Source organism: Epinephelus lanceolatus, chromosome 17 (assembly GCF_041903045.1).
Source record: "Epinephelus lanceolatus isolate andai-2023 chromosome 17, ASM4190304v1, whole genome shotgun sequence".
In the NCBI taxonomy this organism is placed as follows: domain Eukaryota; kingdom Metazoa; phylum Chordata; class Actinopteri; order Perciformes; family Serranidae; genus Epinephelus; species Epinephelus lanceolatus.
In genome coordinates, this window is record NC_135750.1 from 42403866 (window position 1) to 42429478 (window position 25613).

General features: G+C 39.6%; 1 protein-coding gene across 2 annotated transcripts in view; it reads left to right on the forward strand.

The window, feature by feature from the left end:
- zswim8 (zinc finger, SWIM-type containing 8) overlaps positions 1–25613 on the forward strand; it is a 133665-nt gene that overhangs the window by 42732 nt on the left and 65320 nt on the right. For both annotated transcript variants that reach the window (XM_078160824.1, XM_078160825.1), the window contains exons 2-8: positions 11551–11704; positions 14856–14950; positions 20698–20870; positions 21486–21593; positions 23586–23667; positions 23876–23996; positions 24334–24535. In XM_078160824.1, the coding sequence (XP_078016950.1) occupies positions 11551–11704; positions 14856–14950; positions 20698–20870; positions 21486–21593; positions 23586–23667; positions 23876–23996; positions 24334–24535 (935 nt within the window). The remainder of the gene's footprint in view (positions 1–11550; positions 11705–14855; positions 14951–20697; positions 20871–21485; positions 21594–23585; positions 23668–23875; positions 23997–24333; positions 24536–25613) is intronic.

The window sequence follows — 25613 nt, forward strand, 5'->3', positions numbered from 1 at the left end:
AAACAGAATTTAATATTTGGTAAAGAAACCTTTATTTGCAATTACAGAGATCAGACGTTTCCTGTAGTTCTTGACCAGGTTTGCACACACTGCAGCAGGGATTTTGGCCCACTCCTCCATACAGATCTTCTCCAGATCCTTCAGGTTTCGGGGCTGTCGCTGGGCAACACGGACTTTCAGCTCCCTCCAAAGATTTTCTATTGGGTTCAGGTCTGGAGACTGGCTAGGCCACTCCAGGACCTTGAGATGCTTCTTACGGAGCCACTCCTTAGTTGCCCTGGCTGTGTGTTTCGGGTCATTGTCATGCTGGAAGACCCAGCCACTACCCATCTTCAATGCTCTTATTGAGCGAAGGAGGTTGTTGGCCAAGATCTCACGATACATGGCCCCATCCATCCTCCCCTCAATACGGTGCAGTCGTCCTGTCCCCTTTGCAGAAAAGCATCCCCAAAGAATGATGTTTCCACCTCCATGCTTCACGGTTGGGATAGTGTTCTTGGGGTTGTACTCATCCTTCTTCTTCCTCCAAACACGGCGAGTGGAGTTTATACCAAAAAGCTCTCTTTTGGTCTCATCAGACCACATGACCTTCTCCCATTCCTCCTCTGGATCATCCAGATGGTCATTGGCAAACTTCAGACGGGCCTGGACATGCACTGGCTTGAGCAGGGGGACCTTGCTTGCGCTGCAGGATTTTAATCCATGACAGCGTAGTGTGTTACTAATGGTTTTCTTTGAGACTGTGGTCCCAGCTCTCTTCAGGTCATTGACCAGGTCCTGCCGTGTAGTTCTGGGCTGATCCCTCACCTTCCTCATGATCATTGTTTATTGTTTATTGTTTATTAGGATCCCCATTAGCTAGAGCAAGGCTGCAGCTATTCTTCCTGGGGTCCGCCAACATTTTAAAATAACAGTACAAATCATAACACAATAAAAATGAACCAAAAAGGCTCCAGTAAATAAAAGAAAATACCAAATGCAAAAATACTCAGCAAATCATGAAAGCAGAGAATTACAAATAAATAAAAATAACAAAACAGAACACAAAAACACAACTTAAACAGGAGCACTGCAACAGTTTAGAAACTGACTGAGGTCATTGCCAGACACACTAAGTCTGAGAAGCAATCCACAATTCATATATATATTATTATGTTAAGATATTATTATTATTCCAGCACATCAAACAATCAATTACAGCAACCTGCTTGTTTAAGTATACGCTATTATGTTCAACAGTTGTTATTTATACTGATTAAAGAGATGTTGTTTGACTAACAGTTTGAATGTTCTTTTGCTGTTTGTTTGTGTGATGTGCCTGGGAAACAAGTTCCACTCATACATGCCTCTGTACACAACAGTTCTTTTACCCGAATTAGATTTCACAGTTGGCAATGCAAAATATCCGCCAGCCGCATGTCTAGTGATATATTCATGGTTATCAGCGCTGTAGCATAGCTCTTGGTATAATACATGAGGAGTCTTTGTTATGGTCACATTTCTAATGAATAATAATGAATAAATTAATCTGTCGCTAACCATTAACCAGCCAAGATTCATATGCATTTTTTTTTTACTTGACATCAAATTACAACCAAGAGCAATGCGTGCAGCTCTGTTTTGTATTTTTGTAGTTTTGCAATCATATCTGCAGTTGCATTTGCCCAGACTGCGGGGCAATAGTCAAGATTTGATATAATTAAGGCTTGAATTACTAGTCTAGTTCATTTTGGAGTTAGGCATGCCCTGTGTCTTCGTATTATAGAAATACCATGTCCCATTTTATTAACTATCTTATTTATATGTGTTATCCATGATAATTTTTCATCAATGACTATTCCCAGCAGCTTGGTCTCCTGCACCTGCTTGATACTGCCCTGTTTTATTTTAAGATTTAACAGTGGGTTATTCCTGATGTTGAAATTTGAGCCTAATATCATGCAGTTAGTTTTTGATATATTCAAAACTAATTTATTGCAATTTATCCAATCTTCAACTGTTTTTAACTCCTCGATTAAAACTGTATTTAGCTCACTGGCTGTAAATGCAGAGGCATATATGGTCAAATCATCAGCGTACATTCCTAAAGTGGCTCTGTTCAAAATTTGTGGCAGATCATTCGTAAAAATAGTAAATAGTAACGGACCCAAGCAACTACCCTGTGGCACCCCACGTCACAGCTCGCACATCAGAAAAGCAACCGTTGTAGAAAACTGTTTGCATCCTGTCTGTAAGATAGCTTTTAATCCATGTCAAGGATAACAAATCAGACCCATAACATTCTAGTTTTTTCACCAATATGTTGTGGTCAATTATGTCAAAGGCTGCTGAGAAATCCAGCGTAACAGCACCAACCATGTTCTTCTTATCAATTTCTCTGAGCCAGTCATCTGTCATCTGAGCTAAAGCTGTGGCAGTGGAGTGCCCCTCTCTATATGCATGCTGAAAATCTGTTATTAGATTATTGTCTAACATGTAACTCATAGTTTGTTCATATATAATACTTTCCATACATTTACATAATACTGGCAGTATAATTATTGGACAACTATTTGCACCCGAAAATGGCTCTTTCCTGTTTTTAGGCAGTGGCAGTAGTTTGGCTGTTTTCCATTTTTGTGGACATAGACCACTGTTGAAGCTGGTGTTTATAATGTGGCAGATTGAAGGTGCAACTAACTCTGCAACTGGTTTCAAAATTTTGCTGTCTAGATTATCAATACCGGGTGGTTTGTTTTTGCAAGTTCTTATAATATCTTCAACCTTTTTTATACATACATTATCAAAACTAAATATACAATCTTTATTCTTCATAATACTATATTTTATTAAAAGGCCAGATATATGATCATTACTGTCAATAGAGGGCAAATTATCCTTTAATTTTTCAACTTTATTTAAAAAATATGTATTAAAATAGTTTGCTGTATCATTTGGCTTCATTAAGAAGTTGCCATCTACTTCCAAGAATGATGGTGTATCCAAAGTGTTTCTACCCAGTAGGTCATTTAGTGTTTTCCAAACTTTTTTGCCATCATTATTAATGTTATAATTTTGTTTTCATAATATAATTTCTTTTTAAGTCTATTTAATTTAGTAACATGGTTTCTTAATTTACAATATATGATCCAGTCGTCCCTGTAACCTGTAGTCATTGCGGTTTTCTTCGATTGATCTCTTTGTCTCATGTATTCTTTAGTCTCATTGTCTAGCCAGGGTGACTGAATATTCTTGACTGTGAACTTTTTGAGAGGCGCATGCTTATTAATTACAGGCACAAAAATTTCATCAAACCTGGACAGAGCTTCATCTGGATTATTTTCCTTTAGCACATCCTCCCAGTTCAATTTCTTTACTTCTTCAATAAAGTTTTCCTCATTAAACATTTTGTATGATCTTTTCATTATCACTTTAGGTCCAGGTTTTTTAATTTTTGCTTTCCTGACAACTGCAATAAGATTGTGATCACTGCACCCTATCAGAACCGATACTGATTTTAGACAAAGTTCAGGTGCATTCGTATATATGTGATCAGTACAGGTCGAGCTAGTGATACCATCATACTTATGACATATCCTTGTAGGTTTATTTATCAATTGATGAAAACCACAAGAATTGGTAGTAGTTAACAGTTTGTTTTTTTTGTGAGCAATTGTTAGTGAACCAGTCAATGTTGAAATCCCCAGTTAAATATATTTCCAGACTCAAAACACTGATATCTTCAATCATTTGACAGATTTCATCTAAATAAATGCTGTTAGCACTTGGGGGTCTGTAACAACAACCAACCAGCATAGGTTTGGAGTGAGGCAGCTGAATTTGTAGCCATATTGTTTCAATTTCAGAACACATTAGGTCCTTTCTTATTCTCCCAGGAATATGTTCTTGACTAAAAAATGCAACTCCTCCTCCATGTGCATTTCTGTCCCTTCTAAAGATGTTATACCCCTGAATTCTTAAGGCACTATCGTCAAATGTAGAGTCCAAGTGTGTCTCAGATATTGCCAATACATGTATATTATCATTATTAAGAATTTCAGTTAATTCATGTATCTTATTCCTAATGCTATTAATATTTATGTGTGCAATTTTTAAACATTTTCTCTGTAATCTTTGGTGTTTAACAGAAGATTCAGCCATGAGGAGTGAGAGTGTCCCTGAGAGAGAGTTCTAGATTTAATCATGTCTTAATTGTCATTTGACTGCTTGGGTGTGCTGCTTCGAGGATGGATGATCAGTTTATCATGTCTTAAGAAGGCAATGTCCCCCCTCTCACGTGCTGCTCTCATCTTTGGAATCAGTTCTTTCCTTTTCAGTCTTATTGCATCTGTGTAGTCCTCATTTATGAAGATTTTTGTTCCTTTGAGGTTCTTAGCCCTCTGTAGTACAGCAGCTCTGTCCTTATATCTTGCAAACTTCACTACAGTTGGCTTGAGTCTTTCACCCATTGCAGGTTTCCCTGTGCGGTGGGCCCTCTCCACCTCGATCTCCCTCTGTAGCTGTAGTTTCTCCACAAAGATCTTTTTGACCTTCTCCTCTGAATCAGCCCAGGTTTCCCCGGGAGATTCTGCTATCCCTCTATGACCAGATTGTTCCTCCTTGATTGACCTTCTAGGTATTCCAGTTTATCTGTCATAGCTAGTAGACTGTCACATATTTTCATAATATCTGACTGCATGGCTGCACCATGATCAGATTGCTTCGTGTTACTGATTTTGATTTCGTCCACTTCCTTCTGGGTGAACTGAATACTGGTTTTAATTTCTTGGACTTCTCTTGTTAAGGAGTCGTGTCTGTTATTGGTGGAGCCCATGATCACCTTAACAAAACTTTGAAAGTTGCTGGAGCAGTAATGCTGTAAACAGTTCTTTCTGTTTAGACAGTAGATCATTTACCTGCTCAAGGGAGACATACTCATCTTCAGATTTGGACTCGGCTTGGTTTTTCTTTGGACCCATTATCTTGAAGCCCGAGCTAGCCTAGCTGTCCTTACCTGGTGGTGGATGCAGGAGAGGCTTGGTGGTGGCTGCAGGAGAGGCCTGGTGGTGGCTGCAGGAGAGGCCTGGTGGTGGTTTCTGCAGGAGAGGCCTGGTGGTGGTTTCTGCAGGAGAGGCCTGGTGGTGGTTTCTGCAGGAGAGGCCTTGTGGTGGTGGCTGCTAATGCAGCAGGCCTAGTCTGTATCCTCAAGCATTCTCCTCCTGAGTTGCCAATCTGCCCCCATAAGTCAGCCAGAGTCTCTTTTCAGCTCTCAGCAATAGCGACAGATGAAATTTTTTATGCCTGTTTAACTTAAAAATGTAGTAATTGTTTTATCTATCCTGCTCAGTGCTGCTGCTGCTGCTCAGTGCTGCTGCCTAATCATTGATGCCCCATGAGGTGAGATCTTCCATTTTCTAATAATTGCGCCAACAGTTGTTGCCTTCTCACCAAGCTGCTTGCCTATTGTCCTGTAGCCCATCCCAGCCTTGTGCAGGTCTACAATTTAGTCCCTGATGTCCTTACACAGCTCTCTGGTGTTGGCCATTGTGGAGAGGTTGGAGTCTGTTTGATTGAGTGTGTGGACAGGTCTCTTTTATACAGGTAACGAGTTCAAACAGGTGCAGTTAATACAGGTAATGAGTGGAAAACAGGAGGGCTTCTTAAAGAAAAACTAACAGGTCTGTGAGAGCCGGAATTCTTACTGGTTGGAAGGTGATCAAATACTTATGTCATGCAATAAAATGCAAATTAATTATTTAAAAATCATACAATGTGATTTTCTGGATTTTTGTTTTAGATTCCGTCTCTCACATTTGAAGTGTACCTATGATAAAAATTACAGACCTCTACATGCTTTGTAAGTGGGAAAACCTGCAAAATCGGCAGTGTATCAAATACTTGTTCTCCCCACTGTATAACCAAAACTGGATTTTATCATCTTAAGAACATTGCCAGAGTGTGACCGTTCTTTCCCAAGCCAACACAGAGACACTAATGCATGCTTTTATCACCTGCAGAATTGACTACTATAATGCTCTACTTTCTGGTCTTCCAAAATAAAACATTGCTCCGCTACAGTTATTACAAAACTCAGCTGCCCATCAAGGACCAGAAAGAGAGCACACATTACACCAATTTTCTGCAATGGCTTCCTGTGTGCTTCAGAATTGATTTTAAGATCCATTTATTGGTTATTGGTCCTACCTATTTATCAGATTTGCTCAGTGTTGCTCCTCCTCACTTCAAGTCACTGTTATTAACTTTTAACCCGCAAAGGCAGCAGTGCCGCAACATTGTAGGAATTTATGAAAGCCCTTGTGAACATTTCAAAAGTTACATATTAAAATAATATTTATTTGCAATTACTCTATTGAACAACCCTGAAGCATGAGCAAACGGGCTGTGTCACTTCGGATCAAAGAGATGCGCCCTGTCACTGTCAGCGCAGGGCTGACAGGGCACCCTCTGCTGAGAAGAGCGAGAGTAAGGTTGGGAATCTCTCTGTGGTAGATGATTCGATATGTATCTAGATACATGGGTTATGATACGATTCAAAAAACGATGTATTTTTAATACAAAACGATTCGATACGATTCGATACAGTGTAGGAACGATACATTTTGATATGTTTCGATACGATTCTACGGTTAACATTTGTTGATGTAGACATTACATTATAAAATAAAGAAGCCAATTCTATAAAAGTCACATTCTTACAGTATTTTCAAATTTGTAAAAGACCACATCCCCAAGCATTGTTGCTGTATGGCACTGGCAAAAATAAAATAAAAAGACAAACAACAACAAAATCACATGTCAAATGTATTTATTTTTAGACATGGACCAAAAAAAGACTTGCTGAATGAACATCATTTTGTTGGATGGGATCAATATAAAAATGAGGAAAAGTTTTAAACTTTAAGTGAAGTGAACTTTAAGTAAAATTTAAGTGTTTTAAACCTACTTGTTGTGTTGTTTTTATTGTATTGTCTGTGTTTTTGTATGTATCTTATATGGAGTTGAGTCTGGAATAAAGTTTATCATAACGCTGTACAATATAAACATAAAGCAGAATAAAATAACGTGCAATGTAGGGGCAGAATCTGACATCTCCTGTTATTAGTTGATACCATGGACTGTGATGACTAGCAGATTATCACTGACAGCATGTCAGACTATTTCTCTGTGTTTGCTACACTCTGTGTTTGTCATTTATAAAAAGATAAATCACTTTTCTATAATACATCAATGATATTTCAATGGAATAAATTACTTATCGACTTATTCATACTTCAAAAACAGCATCAATAAGTGATTAACATAGGGGGGATCAAAATAAAATAAATAAATAAAATAAAAACCAACCAGCCACCCTCCTCCCCTGACAAGTAAAGAACAGTCCCTTCATAAGTAAAGAACAGTCCCTAAAGTGCGGTGAGGTTTGTTTCTCCTCTGACACGTCACATACCTGTGTGCTGCCACGGCTTGGCTGTTCAGGTATTTCTGGGCAGTCATGACACCGATGATGAATCCTTGGACCTGGAGCCGGGCTTCTCGGTCGCCAGTAAGCCATTATCTTGCGCCGCGGAGCACTATGGCTGCCATATTTGACAGGAATACGTATTTCTGTCTGTGTCTGTGACCCCCCGTTCAACCCATAACCGGCAGGATTCGCCTTTCGTTTCTGCTGTGGCTTGGCTACTCCCTGGTTTATCCAACCAGCATTAGCTTCTGTTCCTCATCTCCACCGGTCAAGCTGGCGCTGATGTTTACATCCATTATCGTTGTCAGTAATGCCTGCTACGGAGCATGCCGCCGGCTCTCGCGTTTCCTGTTATAATTTTAGTCCTTACAATTACAGTCTGTCTCAATTTATAAGTGTGTGTGTGTGTTTATTGTGTGCATTATTTTTGTATGAAAAGTGCTATATAAATAAAGTTTGATTGATTGATTGATTGATGTGGACATTTCATCCATTGACAAGGTCCCTGTTTCTGATCTTTTCTGAACTTTTGTGGGGTTTTTTTTCACACCACCCATATTACATCAAAAGACTGCCCCGAGACTGTTATTGTGAAGTGTAACATCAACAATGCAGTTATTAACAGATTTATAGATCTGGTGAACACCTCTGCTCCATCAGCTACTTGCTAAGTTGATGACCTTGCAAATTATTTTAATGATGAATTAAGACACTCGCCAGATTCAGTTGCTCCTCAGCAAACTAAGAACAAGCACTTAATCTGCAAATCACCATGGAAAGCGGCTGCAGTTCATCATGTTAAAAGAAACTGTAGATACGCAGAGAGGCGATGGAGGAAAACCAAACTACATGTTCACTTGGACTGTTTTAAATATAGTTTCAATTTTCAATAATGCAGTCAGGAAAGAAAGACAAGCCCATTTCTCAAAGATTATATCAGATAACCAAAATAAGTGCTTTTTTCCACAATAGACAGTCTTCTCAATCAATCACCAGCTCTTAATCTTAATAACACTTAATCGACTCTAAAATGCAACAAATTTGCCTCATTTTTTAAAGAGAAAGTAGCTTTTATCAGAGCCAGTATTGTAAATGTGGACTGTCAAACTTTCTGGGATCTCCCTGCCCAAGGGCCCTCATCTATAATGTTCTTTAACATGATGTCAGAAGATGCCGTCTGCAAAGTAAAGTCGACTACGTGTGCTTTAGACCCCATCCCAACCAAGCTGTTGGTAGGAAGGAATTAAATCCTGCTTACAAAGCCTCTCTCAATAAACAACACATATAATAAACTCCTCACTTACTTCAGGCATATTTCCCACAGCGTTCAAGACCTCTGTGGTAAAACGTCTTCTCAAAAAATCCAATCTAGATTTCTCAGACTTAAATAATTACAGACCGATTTCAAATCTACCTTTTCTTAGCAAAATTTTAGAGAGAATTGTTTGCTCTCATTGCCTGTCTTACTGACATTAATGTATGGATGGGTAAAAACTTTTTAAAGCTGAATGAAGAAAAAAACTGAGATTATTTTAATTTGACCAAAAGCAGCAAGAGAAAAACTGCACTTAATTTTTGGTGGCCTTTGCAAGCATATTAAAACTGATATTACTAACTTTTAAATTTTAATTCTCATTTTAACAGGGTCATTAAAACATCCTTTTTTCATCTTCGGAAAATTGCTAAGGTCAGACCCTTTTTAAAGCTATAGTGCGTAACTTCTGTCGCCCCCCAGTGGATAATGCGTTATTACAACTAATAAGCCATGTACACAGAGTAACACTTGCCAGTCGCCACACACACCGTACACAGAGTAACACTTGCCTTTGTGGTAGGATCCACTTCTGAACCGTGTCTCCACCATGTTGCTTTCTCTTTCTACCTGCGCTCTACCTCTATGACACTCTCCGCTCTTCCTCCCCCTCCCTTCTTGTTGTGAGGAAGCATTTCCTGTGCGCCAGCGCGGGAATGTCGCCGGTCTACACGCATACTAAAAATGATATATATTGAAAAATACCGCGAGATGTTAGAGGAGCCGATCGGCTTAATCAGCATTGTGTCATCTCCTCTAGTAGTGGCTTGGGTGAAACGGACATTTACAGACCTGTAGAAGTTACGCACTATAGCTTTAACCCAGAAAGATGCCGAAACACACACTCACCCTTTCATTACCAGCAGTTTAGACTACTGCAATTCGCTTTTCACTGGACTACCCAAAAAGTCAATAAGAAAACTACAGCTAGTCCAGAATGCTGCAGCCAGAGTGTTGACTAAAACAAGGAAAATGGATCACATTACCCCACTGCGGAAGTCACTACAATGGCTACCTGTATCTTTTAGAATTGATTTAAAGTTCTTTTACTTGTTTATAAAGCTTTGAATTACCTTGCCCCTCCATACATCAGTGGTTTTCTATCATTTTATGTTCCAGCCAGATCACTAAGGTCCTCCACTGCTTTACTTTTAAATGTGTTACTACTTCTCATGTGTCCCATAAAAGTACTGGTGAGAGCGCTTTCTGTTTTTATGCCCCTTAACTGTGGAATTTTCAATCTCTGGATATTAGAATGGTGAGTTCTCTCTGTATTTTGAAATATAAATTAAAGACCTGTCTTTTTAATCTGGCTTGTAATGTGGAGTAACATTACTGTCTTGATTTTTAAGTTTTAACCATTGGTTTTTACCTTCTGTCATCTCTCCTGTTGATTTTTATTCTGGTTTATTTATTTATTTACTCTCTTCTATCTAGTTTTAGTCATGTTTTTGTTAGTTTGTTCTGTTTTGGTTGGTTTTAATATGTTATTGTTTTGTGTCTGTGTCATTCCAATTTTGCCATGAGAAGTACTTTGGGCTGCATGTTTGTTTGAAAGGTGCTTTACAAATAAAGTTGAGTTGAGTTGAGTTGAGTTGAGTATTAAAATGAACTGCACTGTCAATTGCAACCAGACCAGGCGTCTAATTTAGACATGTGGACATGTTTTGGTGTCTTTACTTTACTCCTTGACAGGTAACTGAACAATTTTGGGTATGAACAAAACAACATCTAAGGATGTCATCTTGGGCTTTTGGAAACACTGATGGGCAAATAATTGTTGACAATGAAAATAATCATCAGTTGCAGCCCAAGTTACGGCTTTGAATCATCTCCTCTACCTGCTTTTCAACGTGTTGGATTGGTGTAGAAATTTCAACCTCTAACCTTTGTTGTCTTTTTATTTTTTCTACAAACATTCAACCCTCTATTTGTGTCTCAGGGCTGGCGTAAGAGAAAAAGTATGAGGATCATTGTATTCAAATGGGCATTCCTTAGAAGTCTTTGAACTCCATGTCACACAAACCTGTGAAAAGCTTATGCATATGCATAAATACTAACAGATTCAAAACAGGACCCATGACAGTCAGACCTGATCCAAATATGTCAGAGAATAATTAGAATTGTTCTAAAATGCAGTGAACCTGAAGAGACACAAACAGACTTAGAACAGTAATACAGTCAGTAGCATGATGTTCCACTATTTAAAAAATCAGCCATGGTGGAATAGAGCAGCACCTTTTCTTCTATGAGATGTTGATGATGCACCATGTGATCACAGCTGATTGACCCGAGATCATATTGTGGTTAAAACATATTAATAAACCGACCTGTAGGGGACCTTGCCAAAACCAGTTGGTGTAGATATAATATTGACCCGACTAGATTTGAATAATTCTTGCTTTTAAGGAGTGATAAAAGCTGAAAGTGTTGTTTTTGCTAACCTCCAGTGGTTAAATCTCTCACCCTGAAGCACTTATGTGGAAGTGAATGATGTGTCAGTATATGGAAACACTGCTGGATGTGGTTACAGGTGCAACAGAACTCACTTATTATCACATCCAACCTGTTTTAGCAGTAAAACGAACTGAAACAGTTCAGCATGCTGTTGAGTTACTCTTTGATACTTCTTGTCAGGTAGTTGAGGTCAATCAACCCACGCCTTTCAATAATGTGCTCTCGAGTGAAGGAACATTAATGCACAGTCTTCTTGAAGTCTTTTCTTTCCCAGCCGGCCGACCGAGCTAATCCTTCTCTCTTTTGTGGTCTTCCTCAGATGGTCAGGTGATTCCACTGGTGGAGCTGTCAGCGAAACAGGTAGCGTTCCACATCCCGTTTGAGGTGGTGGAAAAGGTCTACCCGCCTGTCCCAGAACAACTCCAGCTCCGCATCGCCTACTGGAGCTTCCCTGAGAATGAGGAGGATATCAGGTGAGAGCACTGATTTTTTTTCTTTTCTTTTTACTTAATGTCTTATTAGGGATGTGCTGGTTGGCAATCCTGTGAACTGTTGACAGTTGAATTTTCTGATACCCTGCCAGCTCACCCATTTACTAAGAGAAAAGAGATCTGTTGAAATGTTTGTTTAAAACACAGTAAGCCTCTGTGATAATCATTGAAAAGACAACGCCCTGCACACTGATTCAAAACCGCAAAATCTGGTACGGAGTTGATGTGCGTGTGTGACTCTTTCTAACAATGATGTCTTCCAGTAGGGTTGCAGGTACATATTATGTGTTTGTTAATGTATTGTGCTCTGTTATTTTAAAATAATTAGAACTAAAATATAATAGAGCTGAAGCTCTGTATTTTCATTTTACCAGTCCATTCAGAAATCTGACAGGGTTTCCCCACGTGTTCTCTGAGTAATTAAGCAACTTGGATATTAACTGAACTTCATGATAATGGTGATATTAATCAGCCCAAGCAATTCTGTCCCTAGCCAGTGTTGTGTGGAATATACTCTGAAAGAAACATGTCTTTCCTCCCTCTGTTGACAAAGCTCTATGCACCATGAGAGAAGTTTATGTTATTTGTCCTAGAAGAGTCTAAATAAATTAATGCTTTTATGGCCAGATCAAGCCAATCCAGGCCAGCCATGAATGCTACATGTCCTGTTTGTCATTACGTACAGGCTGATGTCATATTTTTTTGAAAACTAAAATAATTTAGTTTGTTCTCATATCAGCAACAGACAGTACAGAGAATGCACTGTAGTCGGTCTGCAATGATTTTTCAAGAAATGGTTAGAAAAGAAGTATATCTTGCTACAGTTGCAATTGACTTATTTAATTGTCGAGGCTAACACCAGCAACTGCTGTAAAAATATGTTGGAACACCTGATCAGAACATGTCCACAGACAACTCGTGACAAAAAACAGTCCTGTTACAGACAGTTTTAAGAATATGAGATACATTTATAGGAGGGGTGTCCAGAAAGTGGAGACTTGTGTCAGGCTAGGAGGTGAATGAAATGCTGTTTTTTAATGTCTGTCCTTAAGATGAAGTTTCACAAAATCAGTGACAAACATACACAACCCAGACCTGTGTGCCTAAAACAAAGAAATTTGCAACTTTGGCGCGGTGATCCCTGAAAGTGAAAGAAACTCCATTACCTGCCTTTTAACTGAGACCACAAATCTCTGGAAGAAAGCAGACTGTACCAGTTTTCGAACCTTCTCTCACACTCACATTTCTGGCACTACACACACAAATTTCATTGTGTTCACCAGGCTGTCCTGTCTTGCAAGGAATGAAACCAAAATTAAAGCGATAGGAGTCACGGTGTTTGACCGATGAGCAAGAGTTGGTGCACCTCTACTGAACCTCTGAGATTAAATGTGACCGAGGAGTCACTTTCCAGTTACCATCACCATGGCAACCATGGCTACAGCTGGATACATAGGTGATTAAGATGCTTATCAGCTTATTAGTGCATAAGCTTTTTTAGGTCATGCAGTTCAGCTTCCAAATTTGATAGATTTTCAGATATTTCAGGTGATTAGTTTTGTATTTCTGCATTTTCAGCAATACTTTTGAATTAATTTCAGCTCTCAACATTCACACACGTTTTCTGCAGGAAATGCATTTTTTTCTAGTTCCTATTCTACCTTCCGTATGCTTTTGGCATCTAACTACTTTTACATACTTTCAGCCACAAAAGTATTCAAATATCAAAATGTTCAGATCTTTGAAGACATTCCTGCTTTATCTGTTTTGTTTCCATTGTTTGTTTACCAGTCATACATTTTAAAATATTAAGCTTCTTTCAACCTTTTTTTTTTTTTTTTAGAATGTAAACAACGGAGAGTCTTTAAATCCCCTTAAACCTACTCCACTTTAAATGCTACTGCTTCCACATACTTTTAGCTAGAGACTACATTTAGGCTGTTTCAGTTGAGAAAACTCATTTCTTGTTTGAACTATAAGAATGCACAGTCCTGGGGCGTTGGTGGCTTAGTGGTAGAGCAGGCGCCCCATGTACAAGGCTATTGCCACAGCGGCCCGGGTTCGACTCCAGCCTGTGGCCCTTGGCTGCTTGTCATACCCTCTCTCTCTCTCTCCCCCTTTTACATTTAACTGTCCTGTCCAGTAAAGGCAAAAAATTCCCAAAAAAATATCTTAAAAAAAAAAAAAAAAAAAAAAAATACACAGTCCTCTTATATGATACAGTGGGGATACATGGTTATGTTTATGTTCCTTCATCTTACATCATACATGAGTACACACACCAGCTGCAGAGAGCACATAAGCTGACAACAGCCAAAAATGTAATCTCACCTGTTTTTACTTATGCTATTTACTGCATTATTATTCACTTGTGAGAACTGACAGAACCACCACCAGCTAAAGATGAGGAACCTGCTATCGTTACCTACCTTTTTCTTATAAAAAGAGTTCAGAGAGGTGAAAACAGTCTTTGGCCACACAGGAACTGTATCCAAATTGGAACTGGCTATCAGAACCCAACCCTTTCTTTGCATTTTGTATCGAATTTGTGTAGCCATGGACTTCTCTCTAATTCATCACACACTCATAAAATTATCGTCCTTAGCCACTCTTTTTAGATAGTATGGCTGTCTTAAAAGACACATAGCAGACTTCCAGCATATTGATGGAAGCATACAGTAATTTCATAGACAGAGTAGGATGTCACACACCAACGTACAGCGTCAGATAACAAGTGGAAGAAGAACAAGGCTACCCAGCATCTTTGTTAATATTCTAGCATCATCTTATGTTTTGGAGAAAGAAGATATCTGGAAATGAATTTTTACTTTGAAAAATAAACACAGACAGAACACAGATAGACTCCCGACCTATCCTGGTTGTCCCTGACGTCTCACCCAAGGTATGCTGGGATAAGTCATAACACACCACGCACCCTGAAATGGATAGATTGATAAACAGGACATAAACATGGATATACTTAGTTTTATGATTTACCTACTGATTTAGTTCTCTTTATCTTTCCATTACACCTTTCCTATATCTTTTTCTCTTCCTGTCTCTCTCACCTCTGCTGTCCATTCTTGGTGATTCTTCTGTCTCTCTGTCTGTCACTGTCCTCTTCCTGCTACAGGTTATATTCCTGCCTGGCTAATGGGAGTCCAGATGAATTCCAACGTGGAGAACAGCTCTACAGGATCAGAGCGGTCAAAGACCCCCTGCAGATCGGTGGGTTGAGGTGTACCTCTTACCATACATAGACTCATAGAGACAGCTTTCATTTCTATAGTAAGCGATAAGTGTATACAATATCATTTGCTAGGGCTGCGCCTATTGATTGTTTTTTTCTCGATTAATCTAACAACTAATTTGTCTTAAGAACACTTTTTATCACTCAATTAATATAACAATTAATTTACCCAAAAATAAATATCAAAAACGTGTCTCATTAATATTTAAATAATTGTATTCAATCATTATCTCTTAAAAACAATGATAACAATGACATATTTTAAAATTAGTCTAATTTCCATGTCACCACACTGTGTGTGTGTATGTATATATATATATATATATATATATATATATATATTATAATAATAATAATAACAACAACAACAGCATTAATAATAACAACAATAATAATAGTAATAAACTATTATAGACCCTATTTGTCAGCTGCCCGAACAGAAAAATCCTGGACCTCAAAATCAAAAGCATTGCTGTAACACATACATTACTTTAATTACTGTATATCATAGCAGCCCCTCACCTGAACTGGAGAATGAGTATCTTTTTTCAGTACTTGACTTGAAACTTAAAATGATTATGGCATGGATTTGTTTCATCACTGCAGTAATATGCAGTTTAGCTAATCACTGGCAAATGCATTTTTGCATCATTGTGGGCCAGGGAAAATAACTAAAACGATTTACAGACTAGACCAGCAGTCTGAAACATTAGTTTTAAGCTGTTTTCTGACTCGTTCACGGCCATTAAAGTAAACGGAAAATATAAAACGGTTTTAGTAGTTTAGTAATCTTTATTTCGAACATGTAAACAAATAAATAAATAAACAAACAGAAGAAAACAAAACAAGGAAAGCAAAACAACATTTGCAACAAGAACAAGTATTAAGCCACTAAATTAGAAAACTAAACTATAAATAAGTAATAATAATATAATATCAAAAATATTACATAAACAAAAAACAAAGACGCACTCAGCAGTTCTGAGTTTACATGTCCGAAAAGGAGTGGGCTGAAGTAAAAACTTAATTAATCCCACCCCTCTTCGTAAGTCAATATAAATTGATTATCTAGCTTCCTTACATATACAGTACAGGCCAAAAGTTTGGACACACCTTCTCATTCAATGCGTTTTCTTTATTTTCATGACTATTTACATTGTAGATTCTCACTGAAGGCATCAAAACTATGAATGAACACATGTGGAGTTATGTACTTAACAAAAAAAGGTGAAATAACTGAAAACATGTTTTATATTCTAGTTTCTTCAAAATAGCCACCCTTTGCTCTGATTACTGCTTTGCACACTCTTGGCATTCTCTCCATGAGCTTCAAGAGGTCACCTGAAATGGTTTCCACTTCACAGGTGTGCCTTATCAGGGTTAATTAGTGGAATTTCTTGCTTTATCATTGGGGTTGGGACCATCAGTTGTGTTGTGCAGAAGTCAGATTAATACACAGCCGACAGCCCTATTGGACAACTGTTAAAATTCATATTATGGCAAGAACCAATCAGCTAACTAAAGAAAAACGAGTGGCCATCATTACTTTAAGAAATGAAGGTCAGTCAGTCCGGAAAATTGCAAAAACTTTAAATGTGTCCCCAAGTGGAGTCGCAAAAACCATCAAGCGCTACAACCAAACTGGCACACATGAGGACCGACCCAGGAAAGGAAGACCTAGAGTCACCTCTGCTTCTGAGGATAAGTTCATCCGAGTCACCAGCCTCAGAAATCGCAAGTTAACAGCAGCTCAGATCAGAGACCAGATGAATGCCACACAGAGTTCTAGCAGCAGACCCATCTCTAGAACAACTGTTAAGAGGAGACTGCGCCAATCAGGCCTTCATGGTCAAATAGCTGCTAGGAAACCACTGCTAAGGAGAGGCAACAAGCAGAAGAGATTTGTTTGGGCCAAGAAACACAAGGAATGGACATTAGACCAGTGGAAATCTGTGCTTTGGTCTGATGAGTCCAAATTTGAGATCTTTGGTTCCAAGCGCCGTGTCTTTGTGAGACGCAGAAAAGGTGAACGGATGGATTCCACATGCCTGGTTCCTACTGTGAAGCATGGAGGAGGAGGTGTGATGGTGTGGGGGTGTTTTGCTGGTGACACTGTTGGGGATTTATTCAAAATTGAAGGCAGACTGAACCAGCATGGCTACCACAGCATCCTGCAGCGACATGCCATCCCATCCGGTTTGCGTTTAGTTGGACCATCATTTATTTTTCAACAGGACAATGACCCCAAACACACCTCCAGGCTGTGTAAGGGCTATTTGACCAAGAAGGAGAGTGATGGAGTGCTGCGGCAGATGACCTGGCCTCCACAGTCACCGGACCTGAACCCAATCCAGATGGTTTGGGGTGAGCTGGACCGCAGAGTGAAGGCAAAGGGGCCAACAAGTGCTAAACACCTCTGGGAACTCCTTCAAGACTGTTGGAAAACCATTTCAGGTGACTACCTCTTGAAGCTCATCGAGAGAATGCCAAGAGTGTGCAAAGCAGTAGTCAGAGCAAAGGGTGGCTATTTTGAAGAAACTAGAATATAAAACATGTTTTCAGTTATTTCACCTTTTTTTGTTAAGTACATAACTCCACATGTGTTCATTCATAGTTTTGATGCCTTCAGTGAGAATCTACAATGTAAATAGTCATGAAAATAAAGAAAACGCATTGAATGAGAAGGTGTGTCCAAACTTTTGGCCTGTACTGCATATATACAGTTGCAATCAAAATTATTCAACTCCCATTGCATATTAGGCCTACTGGTAAAATATACAATTTCTCAGCTGTTTGCAATAAACAGATTACACAAGAACTGTTTAAGTAGTTCAATGAAACCAATATTACAAGGGTTTTGATCCAAATTCAACACAAAATGCTACTTTTAATGACTACTGCAGTCTCAAAATTATTCAACCCCTTCATGATAAGCATCTTCAGTACTTAGTAGAGCACCCTTTTGCTGTTATGACCTGCTGCAAACGTGATGCATAGCCAGACACCAGCTTCAGACAGCGTTCCTGAGGAATCTCAGCCCATTCCTCATGGGCAATGGCCTCCGGTTCAGTAATATTCTTGGGTGTGCGTTTTGCAACCACCTTCTTCAAATCCCACCAGAGATTTTCTATGGGGTTCAAGTCAGGTGACTGTGACGGCCACTCTAGAATCTTCCATTTCTTCTTCTGAAACCAAGCCTTGGTGGACTTTGAGGTATGCTTTGGATCATTATCCTGTTGGAAGGTCCAATGACGCCCAAGCTTCAGCTTCCTCACAGACGCATGATGTTTTCACCTAAGATTTCCTGATACTTGACTGAATCCATCGTGCCCTCCACACGCTGCAGGTTTCCAGTGCCAGAGGCAGCAAAGCAGCCCCAGAGCATCACTGAGCCACCGCCATGCTTCACTGTAGGCAGGGTGTTCTTTTCAGCATATGCTTCATTCTTCTTCCTCCAGACATACCGCTATTCCATAGGCCTGAAAAGTTCCAGTTTTGTTTCATCGCTCCACAGAACAGAATTCCAAAACTTCTGTGGCTTATTTATATGGTTTTGAGCATATTGGAGCCGACTTTTCTTGTGCTTTTGGGTCAGTAGTGGTGTACGTCCTGGAGTCCCGGCACATCCAGTTTTGCCACACAAAAGCCTTGACTCCACAGCGGGAAGCCAGGAACAAGAACGCCTGGTCAGAGTGTTGAGCCGAAAGAAAGTAATTATGAAGTTGTGGCTAGTTGTGCTACAAATGGATGCTAACGCTCCTGTCCAGACACTGCGCCTTGCAGACCAACCGGTCAGTGGCGAAAAAACACACACTTCACACACACATACTCATTTACAGTACCAAGCGGGGACAACTTCCGCCTTTCTGCTCCAACACTGACTGACAGCTGACTCCACTCATTCACAGTTGCCACTGCCCCAGGGCCGCTACAATATGCTATCTACAGAGATAGCACTGGTGATCTGAGCCGGTCAGTGGCGAAAAAAAGCACTTTTATACGGGACTCATTTGCCCCCATTACCATTTTAGCTCGTTTCGCGGCTCAATACGGAACCAATTTTAGAACGAGTGGTACCCATGAATCATACGCACACATAGACATGGGGAAATAGAGCCCTTGTTGAAAAATACCGAAGTTGTCCTTTAAATGTGGAGACGGTGTCTGCCTCCCAGACCATAACAGGAAGATGATTCCACAGGAGAGGAGCCTGATGGCTGAAGGCTCTGGCTCCTGATCTACTTTTGGAGACTTTAAGGACCACGAGTAACCCTGCGTTCTCAGAGCGCAGTGTTCTGGTGGGATAATATGGCACTATGAGCTCTCTAAGATATGATGGAGCTTGACCATTAAGAGCTTTGTAAGTTAACAGTAGGATTTTAAATTCAATTCTGGATTTTACAAGGAGCCAGTGCAGAGAAGATAAAACAGGAGAAATATGATCTCATTTCTTAGTTCCTGTTAGTACACGTGCTGCTGCATTCTGAATTAGCTGCAGAGTTTTTAAGGACTTACTAGAGCTACCTGATAATAGAGAGTTACAGTAATCCAGCCTTGAGGTAACAAAAGCATGGACCAATTTTTCTGCATCTTTTCGGGTCAGGATAGGCCTAATTTTCACAATATTACGCAGATGAAAAAATGCAGTCTGTGAGGTTTGTTTTAAATGAGAATTAAAAGACAAATCTTGATCAAATGTTACTCCGAGGTTTCTTACAGTAGTGCTAGAGGCCAGAGCAATGCCATCTAGAGAAACTATGTCATCAGATAAAGAGTCTCTGAGTTGTTTGGGGCCAAGAACAATAATTTCAGTTTTGTCTGAATTTAACATCAGGAAATTGGTGCTCATCCAGGTTTTTATGTCTTTAAGGCAGTTATGGAGTTTAGTTAATTGATTACTTTCTTCTGGCTTCATCGATAAATACAACTGTGTATCATCCCCATAACAATGGAAATTTATAGAGTGATTTCTAATGATGTTACCTAAAGGAAGCATATATAGAATAAATAGGATTGGTCTGAGCACAGAACCTTGCGGAACTCCAAAACAAACTTTAGTACGTAAGGATGATTCATTATGAATGTTAACAAAAGTGATCAGATAAATAAGATTTAAACCAGCTTAGTGCAGAACCTTTTAGGCCAATTAAGTGATCTAGTCTCTGCAGTAGAATTTGATGGTCAATAGTGTCTAATAAAACAAGTACAGAGACGAGTCCTTTGTCTGAAGCAATCAGAAGGTCATTTGTAATTTTCACTAGTGCTGTCTCAGTGCTATGATGCACTCTAAATCCTGACTGAAATTCCTCAAATAAATTATTATCATGGAGAAAATCACACAGCTGGTCTGCGACTACTTTCTCAAGGATCTTTGACTTAAAGGGAAATTTAGATATTGGTCTATAGTTGGCTAACACCTCTGGATCCAGGGTGGGCTTTTTTAGTAGAGGTTTAATTACAGCTACCTTGTGGTACATAGCCTGTTAATAAGGATATATTGATCATATCTAATATATGAGTGTTAACTAAAGGTAAGACCTCCTTAAGTAGCCTAGTTGGGATGGGGTCTAAGAGACACGTTGATGATTTAGATGAAGAAATCACTGTGGTCAATTCTTGAAGAAAGAGCTAAGAAAATGTTACTGTTTCTTTGCCCAACCCATTCCTCCTGTCTTCCATAACTCTGTGCTTGTCTGTTTCCCTGTGACTGTCTCTCTTATACCAGGCTTCCATCTCAGTGCTACGGTGGTGTCCAGTCAGACCGGTCAGTCTAAAGGGGCCTACAATGTAGCGGTCATGTTTGATCGTTGCCGCATCACTTCCTGCAGCTGCACCTGTGGCGCTGGGGCCAAATGGTGTGCCCATGTGGTGGCACTCTGCCTCTTCAGGATCCACAATGTGAGTTTGTGTTTACAAAAGCAAAGTCTATGATCCAAGGTAACATTTTCATTAAACCCACTTATGTTATTTTATCAACAGAAAAACAAACAAAAGTATTCAGAGACCACAGGACATACCATCATCATAATCAGAGGAGAAGGAAGTGGGTCTGAGCCAAAATGATTAGTCTAGTATCAGTGTCATCAGTCTTAGTTATTTTTTTTAATTAACGTTATTTTGGACCTTTGGACACACAAGATAAGCCATTGAAAACACATCCCTGTGGACTCTGGGAATTTATGATGGACATGATGTTTTTTTTTTAAATTAAATAATAATCAGTTACCGGTAATTGAAAAAAAAAGTCAATATGACAATAAACGATATATCTAGTAGTACGCTGCAATCTAAGGGAGGGCAGTTTATAGGGAACCAAAGGCCTCTCTGGCAGACTTGAGCTTGAGATAAAATAAAAAATGCCTGGAAGGATTAAACGTATCTTTTTTTTTTTTTTGAAAAATGTACACAGATGTGCTTACTTGTTTGCTTGCTAAATAAGGTTATTGGGTGTTGGTGTTCACTTTAGACTGTGTGTGTGTGTGTGTGTGTGTGTGTGTGTGTGTGTGTGTGTAGGCATCAGCAGTGTGCTTGAGAGCCCCGGTCTCTGAGTCTTTGTCCAGGCTGCAGAGGGACCAGCTTCAAAAGTTCGCCCAGTATCTCATCAGTGAGCTGCCTCAGCAGGTAACGTCTACCTATGTCCTGAACCACTTGTTAAAGTGTAAGTTTGGTATTTTTCAACCTGGCCCCAATTTTCCAATGTTTTTGTGTCTGAGTGACTAATGAGAGTAACAATTTATTAAGTTGGCCTAGTATTGAGTGTAGCCAACAGCAGAGAAACATGCTGCAATGTAAATAGGGATGTCCCGATCCAGCTTTTTCCACTTCCGATCCGATACCGATATTACAGCCTTGAGTTTTGGCCGATACCGATCCGATACATATTCACTTATTTTGTTGTCAGTCATGTTAGAAAAGGTTTGATCAAGCGATAATGCTGTAACAAGAACAACTACTTAATCGGGTTAGTTAGAATGATCCACAACAGTTGGTATGAGAAACTGACCCGTTTATTGTTAACAGGGTAAAATAAACAAACTTTAAACTTGAACATTAACATTAAATAAAAAATATAGCTGGTTTGCTTTGGCTGCTTTGGCCCCTTAATAAATAGAAAATAAATCAACACAAGAAATCTTTAAAATGTCTAATATTGATATTAAAATAGCAGCAAGACTCCACACACTTGTGCTTTGGCCCCCTAATAAATAAAAAAAAGATTAACACCACAAGACATTGTTGACATTTAACAAACAATGCAGCCTTTTCTTTTCAGTTATTTTAGTAGTCAGTGCCAGCCTGGTGCTGCTGTTTCCTGGGACCAACAGAGGGGACAAAAAACCACACACAATATTGTACAACTGTTTAAACAAGCAATAGTCCATCCATGGCTCCAGTTTTACTAATTGTGCCCAAAACAATGCCATCAGTGCTCTTTACTTAAACAGTAAGAGTGTAAACCGAATAAAAATATCACTCTCAAAAAACCAGAGCAGAAAACAAATAGTCAGTTATCTAAATTGACCGCTACTCTTCCTACCCTCCGTGTATGTCTGCTGTCTGCATGCTGGCCTGGTGGATTGATAGTAAGAGCTGGAGTGGATCACTGGAATGGACTGCTTGAATCGCGGAGTGCTGGGCTGGTTGGAAAACCTGGATCGGACTCCGTGAAAAACTGGATCAGAGTTCTTGGATCGGCATTTTTCCATGCAGTCTGATCCGATGCACGTTTTTTGCTAATATCGGTGGCCGATACCGATCCAAATATCGGATCTGGCCATCCCTAAATGTAAACACTCGGGGCATCTTCACATCCTCCAATGTACACCCATTAAAAGTGCCACTGTCAGGCTCAGATTATTATTTTAGTCTTACAACTTCCAGAAAGGATCTCTACAGAGATAGACTTTTTTTTTTGAAGGGTAAGACCCGGCCCCGAAATCGCAATTGCCAAACCCACTAGACTCCATTTAAATAAACAGTAATTTATAGATAGTATAGAACCAGCATAGTTTGACATCTAACTGGTGAATTTATGGTTTATATCAAGCAAACCATAGTTCATGATTGTTTTAACAGTGAAAAGAAGAAACAAGATAGTTTTTGTAGGTTTATTTAGTTTCTGTTGTCTCTGAACAAAGTGTGTTTTACGATGATACAATTACTGTTTATTTAAATGGAGTTTGGTAATAGCGGTTTCAGGGCTTTTTCTGGTTAAACAAAAAGGATCTTACTCTTTAACACACAAGGTCACTCTGTGTAGGGATCCTTTCCATAAATTGTCAGAGACTAAGAATAATAATCTGAGCATGTCAGTGTCAAAACAAGCACTTTTAGCAGATGTACTGTAAATTGACAGTGCAGACATGTCCTGAATAGTTGCATTGCAGCCTGTTTTTCACTAAACACTGGACCAGTTTCAAAAATTCTTGTTCCCATTAGTCATTCAGACTCAGAAACATTGGAAAATAGGGTCCAGGTTGAAATACACCAAACTTACCCTTTAACTTGATTAACCAAACTATTGAACAAAATGAAAGTAAAATATTTCCATGCTGTATGCTGTATATCTGACAAAGCAAGTTTGTTATTCATTTATTTGTTTTGCATCGCCAGATCCTACCCACAGCTCAACGGCTGCTGGATGAGCTGCTGTCCTCTCAGTCCACTGCCATTAACACCGTGTGTGGAGCTCCAGGTACAGTTGAAGTAATCACAATATACAGCAAGACCAAAAGCTTGAGCTGTCATGATGTGCACTGTCTGATATTATCACCAAAGGAAAGCTTACAATCATTTAATTTAGACTTTCCTGTGGAAATAAGGGAGTGACAGCTCAAACTATTACTATATGATCTGTGTGTGTGTGTGTGTGTCTGTGTCTGTGTGTCTGTGTGTGTGTGTAGACCCGACAGCAGGCCCTTCGGCATCTGACCAAAGCACCTGGTATTTAGATGAGTCTACCCTCAGCGACAACATCAAAAAGACTCTGCACAAGTTCTGTGGGCCCTCACCTGTCGTCTTTAGGTACACATTACCTGTCTCACATAATGGTCCTTACATTTCTGAAAGGCTTTAGCAGGAATATTTTTACATTTTAGGGCTATGTTTAAACACCTCACTGCCCCCTTTAAACATGTGTTGTCTAAAAGCTACTAAAGATACAAAACAAAGCTATATCCTCCTACTGGCTGACATATTTCTTGATTTTGATCAGCACAGGGAGTGTAGTTGATGCTTTCTTTATTTCTACTCTGTTTAACTTCACTCCCTCTTTCTTCCTGATTGATGCATTGTAGTGTTACTTGACTAAAATTAGTGCTGTGTGCGTGCGTGCGTGCGTGCGTGTGTGTGTTATCCACAGTGATGTAAACTCCATGTACCTTTCGTCCACGGAGCCGCCAGCCGCTGCTGAGTGGGCGTGCCTGCTGCGACCTCTGAGGGGCCGAGAGCCAGAAGGCATCTGGAACCTTCTGTCCATTGTCAGGGAGATGTTCAAGAGACGAGACAGCAATGCAGCCCCACTGCTTGAAATTCTCACTGAACAGTGCCTCACCTATGAACAGGTACTTCCCCATATGACATCAGCTTTAGCTGCCGAATGTAAACCACTGCAAAGATTAAAAACTACAGACATAAGCATGTTGAAGTTAAAGTAAGAGTTGAAAAGTTAAAACTGTTCTTGTATACCCGGATACCCGTGCACCCGGACCTCTGCTGCTGAATAGGCAGGGATTTCCGGGCAAAGTCAAACAATGTTCATCTGCGCACATTGTGATGACACACAGCTGGTTGAATATCAGCAGAGTTTCCCTGTTTCCCTTCACTGGTTTCTGTAGAGCAGGTAGAGCAGGGGTAGGTCTTTTTCAGTGTTAAAATCATTAAAAAGCAAAAGCAACATGTGTATACATTCAGTGGGCTAGACCTTCAGTAGCTAGCTTGCTAACTTTTCAGGGTTTGATTTTGATTTGATTTTGGGAAGAAACGTATATCTTTTTCCAATCTCTCCAGGTAATGAGTATAATTATTACATGTGCCCCAGGCACAACATTTAGCTTGAAATCCACAAAACCAGCCTGAAAATGAAGGAAATCTGAAACGATTGCATTAGTCAATGGAGCACAGCTGTATTGTTGTGAGATCCTGGTCTGAGCTGGCCTGATACTATGTTATGATTGGCCAGTCTGCGTCCATGGGCTGGACTTAGCAAAGTGTCAGTTACATCAAGAGTATAAAGGACTGAAATTTGCACAGCTTCTATATATGCCAGGGCAGGTCTGGATCTGGACTGAGTAGCAAATCAGTGCAGGGTGGACCATTGCCGGCCCATGGCATAGGCAGTATAGGCGAATGCTAAGGGAGCTGTCATCCATGGGGGGCGCCCAAATGGGGGACAAAAACAAAATCAAAATGTTTATCTTCTGTTTTTTACCAGTAATATTACTGCTACTATTTTTGAAATATTACATAAGGTCACAACAACATAACTATGTAGCAAAGCTTACTAAATAAGACATAGGCCTTTTTTTCTGGGTTCCTGGCGCCCCCCGGCCCCCATCTCGTTACACTTAACCTGCTCTCTGGGGGGATGGGCGAGTTATCTGAAGTCACATGAACCCCAAAATATGCTGTATCATAATCATG